Source organism: Sturnus vulgaris, chromosome 9, assembly GCF_052056855.1.
Source record: "Sturnus vulgaris isolate bStuVul1 chromosome 9, bStuVul1.hap1, whole genome shotgun sequence".
NCBI lineage: Eukaryota > Metazoa > Chordata > Aves > Passeriformes > Sturnidae > Sturnus > Sturnus vulgaris.
The window spans coordinates 24,676,895-24,693,041 of NC_142251.1; the positions used below are offsets into that span (position 1 = coordinate 24,676,895).

Here is a 16,147-nt window from a genome sequence, read left to right on the forward strand (position 1 = left end):
CTCGAGTATGCCCAGAGTAGGGTTTCTTGAGATGGACTGAACATGAGCACTCTGACTGAGGAGATCCTGCTGCTCTCTGGGCTACCTTTGGTTACCCAAATTGCCTCTGAAGAGCTTAAACTCCCAGAAAGCTTCCTTTAATTGCAGCTGAACGGGAAACACCCCATGGGTAGGAGGATATGTCCCTCAGGTACTGAGCAGTAGAGGTGACACTGTACTGCCCATACTGGTAACTGGATCATACTACAGCATAATTTTCATATGTCCTCGTATGGCATTTATTCTCCAGCCTGCTGTTCAGCTGCTGGCCTTGCACTGATTTCCCTCAGGCTTCCAGCAGTTGATCAGTTGAGATTTTCTATTCAGGACAAGCCACTTGCAGAAACACCTTGGTCCAGCAAAAATCTGCTGAAGGTCTGTCACTGGTGCATGGCACAGCACTAGGTACTGGCTGCTCCAAGAACTGACAGGGAATGAGCTGTGACCTTGCCACCACCTCCTGCATTATCCTCACCTACTTGCCACTGTCTCTCCCCCTGTAACAGCCAACCTGGCCCTGTGGATCAGTGCAAGGAGGAACAAGATGTCCCAAGCTCCAGACTTAAACCAACAGTAATGTTCTGTCAGCTCATCATGGCAGGACTGACCCTACCTGGTCAACAGCAGAGACAACTACTGAGTAGGAGAATTTCCAGAGGCCTGAGTTACAAACACCCCTTCAGCTGGTCCCTCCACCCCAGACTGCAACAGTTTCTGCTTGTCTGGCAGAGGAAAACAGCCTAGATTGTACAGACAAGTCTGAATTTCACTTTTTCTGCCCCTCCAGACAGTTGCCTTGGCTTGGAAAAGGTATTTAATACCTTCAACTCCTTAAAAGGAGCTGCAAGAGTAATCAAAAGTATTTCCCACAAGGGGCTTCAGTTAAACTTTCTTTTTAACCTACTTCACTGTAATCAGAACAATCCTTTGCCCCAGGTAACTGACTTTAGGACTGCTGTTAGCCTACTAACACTGAAGCGTGTTACCTGCAAGCAATATCTGCCAACTCTCTACCCACTTAAAAACTCAAAAAATGCTACTAGGGAATGAGAAGTTCTCCTATTTAGCTTTCCAATGTGCTCCCAGGTGGCCTTTGGAAAAGAACTGTAAGCACTACATTTTGGAAGGAAACTTTGTTGCTCTGTCACTGATTCTAGGATCCTTCAGTGGGTTCTTCCTTTTTGAAATTAGAGAATAACTCTCCACCAAAGCAATCTGGAATTGAAAAGAGTGGAAGAGGCAGCAGTTTCTGGCCTGACAGAAGCATAGCATGTTTTGTGTCATCAGGAGTGTATTAGTCATGTTACTGCTACTGTGAAGTTTCAGACATGGGTAAGGAAAACCCCTCATATTCTGCTCTTAGATAAACCTGACACCGGGGGCTAGGCTGAACACCAAACTCGTGAGAAACAGGCACTGCTGTAACAGCTGGTCAAATGGAATACACAGAGATACCAGAACTAAGTGTGGTGGAAAGAAAGGACAAAGGCAAGCTCGTTTGGCTGGAATGCTGCCATGTATTTAAGGAAACCAGAACTGCCAACACCTGGCAGCTTTGCTCGTTCACAGAAGAGATCTTAGCTCAGAGTTACTATTGACAAGTCACCACAAAACTTCACCTGAACATCCATTGTAGTCGCTTGTCCCTGTACCCTTCTGCAGCACACAACCACTGTAAGCTCTGAGCAGACAACTACCTAGAGTGACTACACAATTCACTACGGTTCAGTAACAAATGCAAGTTCGGTAGCAGCCGTGTCACCGCTCCATCCGGTTTTCCTGGGATCAGCTCCTGCCTGGAGGCAGAACCCTGGAAACACACCTGAATGCAGAGTAACGTGCAGCCTAGAGCTACAGCTGCACCCAGGCAGGACTGCCTGGCTTTAACTCAGAGGGCATTTTATCCTGTGCTGTTTCCTTACCTTAACATGCTCTCTTTCTGGATCATAGCTGGCCAGGTTTTAGGAATGATGCATTTTAGGAATAGGCTGTTTCACAATAATTTCATATTCCAGAATGCTGAACACTTTTGGCCCGGTCCCCATTCCAGGATGCTGGGCTGGCAGTAAGGCTTGGACAGACTGGGAAGCAGCCTCCATGCCTCAGTGTGAAAAGGAGGTGAGTGTAACAGCAGGTAACTCCACAGCCTTCCTACAATGCTGGTTTTGTGACCACAGCCATGCTGGGACCAGGGCTAAGTTCTGCTACCTAAGTCTAAACTGTCCCTTCAAAGTACAACAGGCAGGTCAAAATGGTAAAACTCCAACTTGGGAGGAAGGAGTGGCTTACTGGAACAGGGTGTACTGGAAGTCTGTAACATCCTGATGAACAAACCCATCTGCATTAATCAGCAGCACAGTGAGTGGGGTAGGGCTGTGTGAACATGGCAGCAGAAACTCCAGATTTATCATCTTCTGCTAAATCAGCCTCCTCTACCTTGATTGCTGCAGCAGCTGGAACCTCTTCTCCCATCTGGATCTCTCCAGGGAGGTGAACAGGGCCTTCTGCCTGTGCCCCCACGTAGGTGGGAGTGCTGTACTTCATGAGAATAGTCTTGAACTGGACTAGGGGAGCATTGGTGCGGACTCCCATGGGGTCGAAGTGGGTTCTGCTCACGCGGTATCCGGCCTCTGACAGGTAGTTCAGGAACTTATTTAACCTGGGAAGAAACGCAGCAAAACCAAAGGCCCGCATTTAGAACAGACGTGGTGCTGACAGGGCTGACTCAGAACACGCTGTGTGTCAGTGTCAGAGCAGGCTGGACGGTGAGCCCACACTTACTTTGGCATGTTCATGCCCTTGATGCTGTGCCGGTGGATGTTGTAGTAGAACGGGGGGTGCTCGGCGCTGTGCTCGGCCCGCTGCCGCTTCGCTGTGCCGCGCAACACCTCCTCGCTTTTCCTCTTCCCTGCACCACAACAAGGCCACAGAAACCCCTCAGCACTCACAGGCACCCCAGAAATGCCTCAGACAGTGCACAGAAAACAAAGCCACACAGCAACTTTAGGGGTGTGCCTGCTTTTGTAAGCCAGTGTTTGCAATGGTAAAATCTGGCCTGAATTTAATCAACAGGCCAGTTGTAACAAGTAAATTAAAGTGACCTTCATATTTTACCAATAAATATGATTCTGGATAAAGATAAAATAAAATCTGTACTGGGTGGGAAAAAACTCCATAGTGCAGTACTGTTAAGTATGAAAAAAGCTACGCCAAAATGCTCCACTTACCATGTACCAAGTAGGATTCTGTAGAAATATTTGGTGTTCTAATATAGACTCCACACTCCTCTAGAATACAAGTAGAAGGCAAAATTAATTCTACTGCAAAATGCTTTAATTATACAGAAGGAAATAATTCAATGATTTGATAATGCATTCAAGTCTATGGATACACTGCTGTTAAGTAACTTACCACAGATCAGCATCTCTAAACATCACCACAAAGCCAGTCCTCTCTGTGCACAGGCTGCCCCTTTCCTTACCTTGTTTGTTCTCATCACCAGGACTGTGGGTAGAAAAAGGTTTGGGAGTTGTGCACTCTGATTCACAAACTAATGTCTTCAGCAGTGGCTGAGCTTCATCCAAGCCGTACTGCACAGCCTCCAGGAGCATCCTCCTGAGGAATCCAGTGTTAAAGAGAGCTCCTGACCTATGAAACAAGAAAAGTCAGAAGTTAAGACTTCTTAGTGGAAGCTGTTCCAAAATTCTCTTGCCCAAATTGATTAGCAATTATGTTACACTGAACTGATTTTTTTTGCAATGATAGCAACACTGGTCTTGATATTAAAAAAAAAAAATCAAGATCTCAAGAACACTCATTTTATTTCTACCCTATGATGTTGAGAAAGTCATTCAACCTCCACAGGAAAGTTACTATTGATTGCCAACCATTTTTAATACTGATTTGAAATGGCTAAAAGACTTAAGAACATTTATTCTTGTTTCTACAAATATTAATTAACAAGCAATGTAGTATTTTTTACCATCAGCACATATAATGATTTATTCAATAAATTCTCCACAAGTATAGAGTAACAAACTTAATATTTGGCAATTAGAGGAACCCAGAGGCAGGTTCTCCTGTGCAGGACATATTCCATAAGTGCACTAAATGTGAAATTTAAGAGGTGTTACTATTTATTAACTGGTTTGAATGAAAGGAAAATTGAACACCCCACTAAATTCAAATCCACACTTGGTTTCCTCAGCTCCTCCTGGTTGCTGTACCTCCTTTTATAGTGCTAAAATAAAAATTGTTATGGTATGAACAGCTGAGCTTCTGTGATCCTGGACCCAGAGTGACTCCCCAAATGTGTCCTGTGATGTGAACTTACCAGAGAGGACCAAGAAGCACTGCTGTCTTCCCAGGCATGCTGCCGTGGCAGTCACAGGGCAGCTGCTGGTAAGGGTTTTCTGCAACAGAAAAACAGCATTTAAATTGTTTGGAAATAGCCAGCCATGCCTGTGTTAGTGCAGAGACACAGAGATGCAGTGGGAGCTCACTTCAGTAAGGAATTTGGAAGGGCAACAGCAGAAGTGTGACACTCTTTTAACTTCTGCCAAGCAGCTCATTTATTTGTAATAATAATGAGACTTAGTGATTGATTACTTGATCTGTAAGCAGAGTTAAAACCCTGAAGAAAAAAAAGCAACATAACTTCCCTATGTTTCTTTCAAGTAACAAGGAAAATATCTGCCTTCCTACCATTACAACTGTCCAGACTAACTGTAAATGCCAACTAAAAAAATCGGAAACATCAGCCACTTACATCTGCAAAACACAGTCCACCTAGGAGTCTTGTAAGCCCTGTGCAACTAAGGCATTAAGCAAACAATTAATTTACAAATTAAGATCTCTACCATAACACTGTACTCAGCTACTCATCTCCATCCTTAAAACTTCTATCTGATTTTTAACAATTTTTTAATACCAGGCTCATTGCATGCTCATTCATCTGACTCTGAGCAGGGCAAAGACACCACGAGTTGACAGCAAGCTATCCAAGATCCTCTACCTTGGAAAAGAAGGTTTTAGGGTTTATATTCATTCAAACCAGCATCTCCAGGACTGCAATTTTTGTCTCCTGCCTCTGCTAACCTGTCTGTGGAGACAGCCCATTAACAACAGCAGGGGGAAAACAGACTGCTCAGTCCACTGCATTTTAAGGAACTGAAATGCAGCAGAAAAGCAATCTGACACCAAAAGCTATCCAGCAGCTGCTGTGTGGAGGAACCCAATAGTATCAAAGGCTACCCCACACCTAGGGCTTTCCTGAAGTGGCAGATCCATGGACATACCAGGCATCCTGGCAGCTCCAGCAGGCTGGGAGGATGTCCTGTGCAGAAACAAATCTCAGCATGCTTTGGGTTGGAAGGGACCTTAAAGCCCATCCAGGGCCACCGCTGCCATGGGCAGGGACACCTTCCACTAGTCCAGGCTGCTCCAACCTCGCCTTGGACACCTCCAGGGATGGAGCAGCCACAACCTGAGCAATTTGTGCCACAAATCCAGTACGTTTACAGGAAAATTCATGCAGACAACCAATCCAGCCCGTGGCCATGAAGCACAGTGCCCTCTCCATCTCACACATGTCACTCATTGTTACATACAAGGGAACTGCTACTAATGGGATGTAAATATAAACAAGGCACAGAACAGAGAGACAAAGTGCAAAAGAAAAGCCATTCACCTTCCATCATATTGCCCTCTTTCTGAAAAACCCTCTCTTCACACCACTGGCAGTGGATGAGGTATCGGATCTTCCTTGCTGAATCATCTGCAGGGGTTGGGCCCCGTAGAACTCTGACCACCACCAGAACAAAGTGTTCCAGAGCCACTGCCAGCAGCACTTCAATGCCTTTGTTACAGCGAGCTGCAGCTCTGGGGAAGAAACACACACAAAAACCAAATTGTACTGAATCCAGCAAGCAAACACTGCCATGGACACCCGAACCTGCTGCACTCCTCCAATTCCTAGAGAGAGGTACTGAAGATCTGAGAGATCAGGAGGAAGTGTTCTTTCTGAAGTGCCTCATTTTGTGGCCTTCCTGTCAGGCCAAGCAAATCCAATTTTACTTCTTTTTATCATAGCTGGAAATAGCTGCCACCTGCATGATGACATGTGCAGGTAGAGGAAAGAGAAATCTAAACATGTTCAGGTCAGCACTTGTGCTCTGGCATTCTCAAAACCTCTGCTGATTTCACTTCCTCCTCATCTTTCCCAAGCAGTTGTCCCATCCTCTTGCCTGTACCTTTTTTCTCTAATTAGGTTCTAGGTCTTCATTTATTTAACAGACTGAGTTTACTGAGAGTATCTATATGCAAATAACTGATTTCACAAGTCAGTAATCACTCCATCTTTTGAACCTCAAGTATGAGGATATACAGTGAACATCAGGTTTCACTGAAGCAAGTCTATCTAAATGCTTAGCTAGGAGCCATTCATGCAACTAATTTTGTATTTAGGAAGTCCTATGGAGCTCGAAAATGGCAAAATTAATAGAGAGAGTTTGCAAGTCTGGTTATTTTTTTTTACACCTTACCATCCCACCCCCCTACCCTACTGATGCATTTTCACTTTGCCCAGTCACTAATTATTTCTAATAATTAACTAATAATTTTTTAGCCTAACTGGAAATGGTTTAGCAGTACCTTGTGACAGAGGCAATTACAGTCCTGGCTGCCAGCTCCTTGTAGTACTCTGTTCTGACAATATTGCAGCCATAGTGACGCTGGGTCACGTGCTGAGCCTTGGCATAGAGGGTGCTGATGTCTGTGGATGTCAGTGACACAATCCCAAGGTTTCTCACGTTTCTAAAGGCAGAGTCCAGGTAATTCACAGAAGTTCCAAAGGGGTCCAAGTGGCTGAAAAGAAAGGATGTACCACTGAGTGTCTATAAATACTCCAGAGTCTACCTTTACACTGAGGAAAACACTGTTTTATAACCTTCCCCTATGATCACATGTAAAACAGAAAGAAGGAACAGGACTAAAACTTTCAGCACTGCTTAGATCTGGAAATTAGTCATTAATAACACAAAAAAAAAATCCCATCACTTATTCTGATACGTGTATAGGATTTGAATGCATGCATCTATAGACCTAACCCGGAAGAATCAGCCTGCTTTATCTCAAAATTAATATGCTGCAAAATGGACAAAAACAAGAGATGCAACAAATAGCATTTTAAACTAAAAAGTTTAAGGAAAACCCCAAAACTGATTTGGTATTTCCCTTCAGCAAACAGACAATGAAGTTATAAAAATAACCCAGCCTGGGTTAAAATTTGGACATATACTTATAATCCATTCTGAATGTCAGAAAGGCTAGTATTTTTCCAGCACTTTCTAGAACACTTAAGATTAAAGTTCTGTCTGTTACACCGTTTATGTAACAAAATTACATTTTAAGTGACTGCTGGTTGATTCTTTTATCATTCCAACTTCTCCAAATAATCATATACTGGGAATTGTGGTGGGGAGTGTCACTATCAAACCATAAAATTGACAGAAACATTCAATACTTACATAAAATCAAATGATCTCAAATGCATGACAACATTGGCATCCATTTTTGTCACTTCAATGGTGTCACTATTTTCTTCTCCATTTCCCACATTTTCATCACTGTCTTCTTCGTTTATGTTCAGTTTCACCTTCATTTTGTTTAAATGACAATTTTCCTTAATCATTGCCACAGAATTTTCATTACAATCATTAATTGTAACTTTCACAGAACTTCTGAGGTGCTTTGCCCACTGCAATCCCATGATACCTGAGGAAAAACAGAATTTAAGGACATTAAGACAACTGTTTAAGAAGACCACTGAACTTTAGTATTATTTACAGCCTTTTAAAAAGCCTTAATCCAGCTTTTGACAGTTGTCTTTTTGTATGTCAGTTATGCATTTCTGCCATTTCCTCCTATTGGATATTAACCAAAATATTAAAGAATTGGACTTTACCAGTGGCACCAAAAGCATCCAAACATTCAATGGGTTTGCGCTCCCCAGCAAGCACGGCCAGGGCACAGAATATCAACTGCCTGCAAGATAAAAAATGGCCACAGTTTGTAAGTCGAGAGAATATTTTTACTTCCTTTTCCTTAGTTATTTCCCGTTAACCTGTTACTTAGTGGAATGTTTAAGCTAAACTCCATCTTTTACAGGGAAGAACTGTAAATCAAAAACCTCAGCTATGTTGAAAAGTTGAATTCTACAGTTGAGTATTCTTAAGGTAAGATCTAATAATGACAGGAAAACATTTAATTACTTCAAAAATGACACTATTTCACATATAGTGTTCTTGGGTATAAATACTATTTGTCAAGAAGTTTTCTGATGAGAAACTCCTTTTTCCTGCCCTCTGAACAGAAATTTTGCAGGGCTGCTTTTAAAAACACATTTTTCACTGCAAACTCCCCATCCCTCTGATGCATCCTCCTACTCCCTTGCTCTCTCACCTGTTGAGTTTCATTTTAGGATTAAAATAGGAATCTGTTTTCTGAGGTGTGGAGTGATTGGGAAGAACCTGCACATCTGTGGCCGACTCCTTCACCACTTCGTAAGACTTGGGAGCACGAACTGAAAAAAGTAATTGAGGCAGAAGGAAAGAATCAGTGAGAACTGAAATTAATATTAACACAAAAAAAACTGCTCCCATAAAGCAAGAAGTCTAGGTTATGCTGCAATCCAACCAGCACATGGACCAGTTTACAAGGGTGAGGGGGGAAGCAGGCAACAATTTATCTTCTAATCTCAAAAGTGGCAAATAAGGATCATGTTCTACCACAATTTTTTCTCATTAAACATCAGATTCGTTCCTCTGTTGGACTCTTATGTATCCACTCCAGTTTAAGAAAGCCAGCTCCTGAACCTGAGGCTTAGCTCATTTATTTTGCATGTTTAAACATAATGCATTGCCAATTAATTAAAAGCCTGTTAACATAGTCCTGAATGTGTTTAAATGAACTGCAAAAATCCCTGAAAATTCTTGATCTATTTTAAGTTACTGAACAGTCCCATGAAATGTGCATAAACAGCACAAGCACATGGACAATTCCAGCACCAGAGCTCTGTGTAAACAGTCTGTGGCAAAACAAGCTTTCAGATCTGACAGCTGTAAACACAGGCCACCATTCCTCTGATCAATTCATCCCCAGTCTAAAATGTACCTAGGAACAGCCAGGAAAAATTTCTATCAATTGGATACCTTCCAGGGCTCACCCTGCCTCTCCCAGACCTTCCAAACACACACATGGTGTATCTGCTCCACCTTCAGGGCCATCAAGAGCTGCCAAGTGCCTACAGATCACAAAACCTCAGGATTTCTCCTCCCCCTGTGAGGAAAAACCCCTCATGCCTTTTGTTAAAAAATGCTAAATGGGCCATTCTTTACTCACAGCTCTCAATGCAAGCACACAGTGATCAATGTATTTCACAGCATAAAAATCTATAAAGATATGGAATATGGTACTACTATCATTTTTCAGACATGCAGACTGATGGCCAGGCATCAAACTACTCACATTCCAGTTATTTAGAAATATTTTTAACCTAGTTTATGCAAGTTTAGAAACCAAAGTCTCATTCTGGACATAGGTAGAATCGTAATTTACTGAAAAACTACTGACACCTCTATCACGACTCTCTGGGACTGAAAAAACATCACCTTGTTTAGGGAACCCGGGCTGGTGCAGTCTGGATAAAAAACAAAGGATTTGCAGAAAGATTTACTTCAGACTTTTTTCTATGGATGCCATGTCCCTCACTCTTTTAGAGACACACAAGCTGGTACTTAACACATTAAGGGTGAGGGGAGTACTAGTTATCTCAATAAGAACACAGGAACTGGTCAATGAAAGACTAAATCACAACTCTGCTACACTTCTGATGAAACCAAAGTTCTGAAATATTAAGGGTCGATTTTTAATTAGAAAGGCTAACTCTGTTTCTGCATTTTTCCTGTGTCCACCACCCTTTATCACAGTTACTGCACATGGTATATGACAGAAAAAGACTGAATGTTTCATATCAGTCAGAGCTCACCTGTGATAAACCTTGACTCAGTCTCTCCTTTATTCACATGACGATTAATGTGACCTATCATGTCAGTTCTCCGTACTATAGTCGCTGAGCAGATGATACAGTGGTAATGAGCTCCCATCTTGGACAATGTCTATAAAATAGAGTCTTTGATGTAGTTTCAGAACACATAAAATATGGTTGAAGTAGAACTGAACACAGGCATACGGAACTCATCTGTCTGTTACCTCTAGACCACTCAAAATGTCTGGAATCTACAGCCAGAGCTGATCCAGGCAGCTGCCCCCCACAATGAGAGCTGTACAACCACATGCAGTTACCCAAAGCTTCTATCACACATCCTGGACCAACAAGCCTTTGGCACCACACACAGAGGAGCAAGATCTGTTTAGTCTCCAAACACATCTCAAAAGTTCCCCTCAGTCCCCCACTTCCCCCACTGTGTACAGTAACAAGAATTTCTGTGATTCTTTTTTTACCTGATCTCCAACAAGGTTGGGTTTTACTGGCCGACAGGATAAGTGACAGATGCACATTCTGTACCCTGGAAAACAAATGCCATCCCAGAACAGTAAATGCACAGTATGTCTGTGGCCTGCACCACATGCTCTCGCTTCAGATTTCAAAAGACAGCAACAAGGGAACATCACCAATTATCTGGTACATTCATTCTCTGCACGAGGATATTTATCAGCTAATTATACATTTTAAACTTTAAAATGCAAAGAGTTTAAAATTTATTAAAATAAGTCTCTGAGCATCTTACAAAGCTACACCAAATCTCCAGTTCAAAAGTACCTGTGAGTCTTTCACAAAAACAGTTACCTGGCTAAAAGCCTTGTGTGAAGACTCCTATAAACATAGGTTCCAGTTAAAGAAAACCTAAATGAGATACCTCATACTCCAGTTGGAACATTTATAGTTCAACTTTATCTTGCCCATTTTTCTCACAAACCCACACACTTAGATTTTTAAAAAACACACACTGCTCACTTTATTTTCCTTCCTAAACTTCTTGCAGGAATTTTAATGCATCTTACAAGCAGATCACAGAGTTGATTAAGAAAGCAATTAAAGCTACTAAATACTGAAACTACATAAAGATTTCAAGTGTTTATCAGAACCCATGGAATCTATGATCCACCAAAACTGACCATGAGTGTGTGTCTGATTATTATTAATATATAACTAAAACTTTCATTGAAGTATTTTTCATTAAACACATATTTTAAATTTTATGGTAATTTTCAACTGCCAAGCACTTATTAGTGTTTTTCTAAAGAAAAAATGCACAATTGTAACCATTTTGGCTGGAGAAGAACAGAGTAATTCCACATTTACATGTTACATCTCACCTCAAAATTCATTCTATCAAAATATGGTTCTAATTCAGAGCTGGTAACAAAATGCTTAAGTCAAGAGGAATTTTGAAAGATGAAACACAGAACATACCCACAATTTTACAATAGTATTTACTATGCCATTACCTTCAAATTCAACAGAAACCTTCCAGTGCAAATTCTGCAAGTGGCGATGGAGTTTGTGGCTATAGCACGCTTTGAATTTCTCCTCAGGACACAATGGACAAGGCTTCCTTTTATCTGAAAATACAATTAAAAACTATGAGAAACATGAAATACAGTTATCACTTGTGTTAGCTGAGATGCAGGCCAAGGGAAAAAAGGCTGAAGGCAAAATCAACACGAGTTAGAGATTACATCCTCAGGGAACATCCTATTTCATGCACAAACTTCACATTTATGGGTTGCCTCTTTCTGCTCCATAGAATATAGACCAAAATCACTATAACTTTAAAACTCATTAACTTTTACTACCTTTGGGTTTTGGTTTCTAGTATTTTTCACTCCAGCACGATGAGGCTAAGGAAACTTCTGAGAAGTACTGAGGAACAACAGAACTTTACAGATGACATGCACAGACTTGAAATGTTAAAAAAAACCCACCAAACCAAAAACCCCAACAAATCAAGAGGTTAGAACAAGACTTTGTTGTTTCAACTCCTGGATCTTTTGGACAAAACAAGCAGATGGTATCTATTTAAACTGCAAAAAAGGCAACGTATCTTTTATAAAATAATTTTAAAAAATACAAAATAATTACAGAAACAACCACCCAGGCAGAATTTAGCAGAACAAGAGAAGAAATCATAAAGCTCTTTTTTACAAAACCCCTCCTCTTTAATTATCATAAATATATGTAGTGTGTTAAAGATAAAATCTAAAGGAAAATGTAAATACCTGTAACACAAATATCTGTGTTCTGGGACACTGCTGTGGAAAACTCACCTTCTCTCAAGTCAGCCAGTTTCTCTAGATCAGCAAGGTGTCTCTGAATTGAAATATGTTTGTCTAAAAAAAACCCAAAAATATTTAGAAGTTAAATATTCTTAGTTTAAAAATTGCTTTTAGTTTACTGCTACTTTTCTATGCAACATTTCAAATCTAGCACTGTTAGAGAATGACTGTAGCAGCAAGTGCAATACTTGTTTTTGTCCTTTTACTCCCATGGCAGCAGGAATGACTGCAAAAATTATCCCCACAATGGCTGTTTAGTAAGATCCATATATTTTCATATATTCCTACTTCCTTTTAATACTGACACACAAACTTCCTAAGATAGAAATACCCTCATTTGAAAAAAACCAGCTGAAAAGATCAAGTCACATTCCCTTTACACCTGGTTTTACTGCTCAGCATTGTTAGTGAATGCAAATCATGCAAAAAAGAACTGACTGGCAAAATTAAGTATCAACTATAAGTTGATATATAAGGACTATAAGTTGAACTATAAGGACCAAATTTAAGAACAATTATTCACTGTGGAGCCAGGATACATTTATTTCTACCATTTTTTTCTTTCCCTTAGTAAACAGTTTAACCTTTAAATGTACCATCTGATTTTTCAACTTATTGGTCAGAATTTGCCAATACCAAGAAAATTAGGTTGAAATCTGCTTTATTTATTCCAGCACACAGAACATCCCAGTCCACTGTAACACAGATTCTGCAGCAACTTTAAGCTTTACAAGGATAAATCCTCAGGTTTTCTTATACCAGACAAAGCAACTGATCCACATGGTCAAGATACAGAGTTTAGTTTTAAAATAAGATTTCACACATTCCCTTTACCTCTCCCTTTTTACCCAGTATTTCTACCTTTCTTCCAGCACATGACACAAATATTAAGAGTTTATTAGCAAACCTCTTGGGTAATCAGATGATACATCCAAAATGTTGCTATCAGATTCCTTTGGGCGTTCTTCCTCTGCTCCTTTTTCTTCAGCTTCCAATTCTGACTCGGGAATTTTCACATCAATGTTGTTGCTTTTCACTTTTTCAGAGGCCATCAAACCATCTTAAAACCAAACAAAAGCCCAGTAAAAGTGTCATTGATGTAACTGAACTATACAAACATGTTCATTTGTTTCCAATAATCTGGTGCTGACTACAAGCAGGAACGAGGAAAAAAAATGATGTAGGAAAATAGTACGAGATGAATTTTCACTTCAATTGTCCTTGGAAACCATTGTGGAGCAACGTCAGCCTGGACAGCTGAAATGACTATTCACACATCAGCATCAAATGTTTAAGGTGAACAAAATAACATTGACACGTTATTTTCAGGCAGGATGCACTGAACCAAGGCAACGAAGGCAAGGAGGAGCTCCAAATTCTCCTAACAATTTACTGGCAGCTAAAAGTTTGGTAACAGTTTAGAACAGTTTAGCTCATGATTCAAACAATATAAAAGAGACAAAGGCAGGAATTTGCTATCAGCAGAGGCAGTGATGAGGGTAAGTGCTGGGGCCATCAGCATTTGCACATGAATTACTTCCTGGGGCAGTACCTGATGGGCCTAGTGAAATGTTTGAAATATTTCAAGCACTTAAAGAGGCTGAGAGATGAGGCAATAAAATGACGAGAATAGTCACATCCGGGAAAAATAACTGAAGTAAGAGGTAGAAATCCCCAGAAGGTGTGTTCCTATGGACCCCTCTCCAAGGGACATAAAGAAGCACTAGGAAAGGATTCAGAAAGCCATGTAAATCTATAGATATTGTCCTCCTTCCAGTAAGATTCCAGGGAACAGGTGGGACTAGTGAAGTTTCAACCACGGGTAACAAGAAATAAAGGTCTGGCATCACTTTACAATTACCAAGAAGCAACAGAGCAGGCCAAGGCTTTTCAGCGTGGATGGGACAGACAGGATGAGCAGACAGAGCACAAAAGGCAACCACGTGCTGTCTATCTCAACACATGCATGAGGGATGCACCTCATGGAGACCTCAATGGACCTACAAACTGGTTTGTGCTGGAAGCTATTTCCAGAGGATGCAGGAATGTATGGTTGCTCTCTGGATGCAGCAGGGATCAACCTGGGATAGTAGAAGATGGGCTTTAAGGTCTCTTCCAACTCAAACCATTCCACGATTCTCTGATTTCACCAGTCTTCTCGATCCACCTATTCCTGACCACAACTTAAGACAAGCTGGAAGGATCTTACAGCAGTTCTGCAGATTCCCCTAGGCTACTTATGTTTGTTTTTTTAAACATTGCTGTTGGGTATAAATATCTCTTCTTATGAAAACTAACAGAAAGAGAAAATTGAAGGAATACCTCAAGACAGGGGCTCAAGAAACTGAAGAAACAGAAGCAGAGAGTAAAATTATTCTACCTACCTTAAAATCTATCAGGAGGTGCACTGCTATGCAGAGATTGTTGCTGTGTTCCTCACAGACCTGTTTTAAACTGACAACTCACCTAAGAAAGATTTGCATGGAGCCTACTGCTCCATTAAAAAATTGCAGGATTCCTGGTGATAATTTCTACATATTTTATTAATATAAATATAGAAAGAAAACGAGTAATTAAAAGCGTGTTTGATAAGAAATCTGTAACAGGTATTGATTAGTTGCAGGAAAAGTGGAAACAGTTATAAAAAATGCATAGTGAGAGCACAGCAGTGACAAAAAACCAGCAGAGTTGGACAGTCTGCATCTTCAGAGCACGTGGAGAGGTTAAAATGGTTGAAAAGGATAATGTATGTATATATGTAAAAAATCTAGTTAATATGTAAACGTACAAGGAGAGAGGTAAACTTTCACACTGAACGATGAAGAAAAGCATCCAAGACCTCAGGATTTTTTTAAGTGGCCACCAGAAATCACTGATTACACACAAACAGAATAATGCTTTAGAGAACCTAAAGTATACGTGCACAAGAAAAAGAAATACTTAGAAGAGTCGGTTCCGTCGAACCGTAAGGCTGCAGCAGCAAAGGGCTCACTTGGGGAGCTGAAGTCCAGCAAAATCAGTTTATAGAATCCCAGAGGGGATCAGGTCGGAAGGACCATGGTGGTCCAACTTCCCTGCTGCAGCAGACTCGGCTTTGAGCACATGGTGCAAACGCGTTTTGGTTTAAACAACTGCGATGACAGATGCGCGGCTGAGCCCGCGCGGCCCACGCCGAACTTCGGGCTCCCCATGGAACCTCGTGGAATAATAAATAATCACCAAAGACAAAATATCATTAGGTTTGGGGAAGAAAGAAGCGATAGGAGCGCAGGTTCAAGCGTAGCGAGGCCGGCGGGAACACGTGTGGCCCCACACCGCGCTGGGAAAACGGGAGAACCGGGATCCTGCGCCTCCTAAGGCTCCCGGGCGGACGGAGTCAGGAATCGGCTCCAGGGTGTAAATTCAAATCCTCCCGGGGTGTAAATTCAAACCCGCCCGGGCTCCGCATGGCGCCCACCCGCCCGTCCCCAGCCCCGGCACGGAGGGCCCAGCTGCCCGCCCGCCTGCTCCCCGCCCGCTCTCACTGAACGCCGCCAGCTCGCCGCCGCCTTCATGGTCAAGGCCATGGTCGTGCTCGTGGTTTTCCTCTTCCTCCGCCTGCTGCTGCTCCTGCCGCCGCCCCAGCGCGGCCTCCGCCGCCTCCAGTGCTGCCATGTTCCCGCCGCGGAGTCCGCACACTGAGTGCGGCCCGCCCGGCCCGCTCCGCCTACACTTCCCAGGCGCGCCCGGGCCGGCCCGGCGCGCACTGCGG

General features: G+C 42.0%; 1 protein-coding gene across 1 annotated transcript; it reads right to left on the minus strand.

The window, feature by feature from the left end:
• Positions 1–1,532: 1,532 nt before the first annotated feature.
• TRMT1L (tRNA methyltransferase 1L) lies at positions 1,533–16,127 on the minus strand. The gene is made up of 16 exons (XM_014886737.2): positions 15,921–16,127; positions 13,304–13,456; positions 12,388–12,450; positions 11,569–11,682; positions 10,561–10,625; positions 10,085–10,214; positions 8,500–8,620; positions 8,003–8,082; positions 7,566–7,812; positions 6,691–6,903; positions 5,729–5,919; positions 4,373–4,451; positions 3,521–3,687; positions 3,267–3,326; positions 2,821–2,947; positions 1,533–2,698 (listed from the first exon to the last, which is right to left on the minus strand). Exons 1-16 carry the CDS (start codon positions 16,048–16,050, stop codon positions 2,383–2,385), a joined length of 2,256 nt encoding a protein of 751 aa, XP_014742223.2. The 5' UTR covers positions 16,051–16,127; the 3' UTR covers positions 1,533–2,382.
• Between the last annotated feature and the right edge of the window lie 20 nt (positions 16,128–16,147).

Coding starts and splice junctions, on each gene's coding strand:
- TRMT1L (XM_014886737.2), bottom strand. CDS start 16,050: ATGGCAGCACTGGAGGCGGCGGAGGCCGCGCTGGGGCGGCGGCAGGAG. Junction 10,626..11,568: donor GGTTTCTGTTGAATTTGAAG/GTAATGGCATAG, acceptor TTTGTTTTCCAG/GGTACAGAATGTGCATCTGT. Junction 4,452..5,728: donor AGAGGGCAATATGATGGAAG/GTGAATGGCTTT, acceptor TTTCTGTTGCAG/AAAACCCTTACCAGCAGCTG.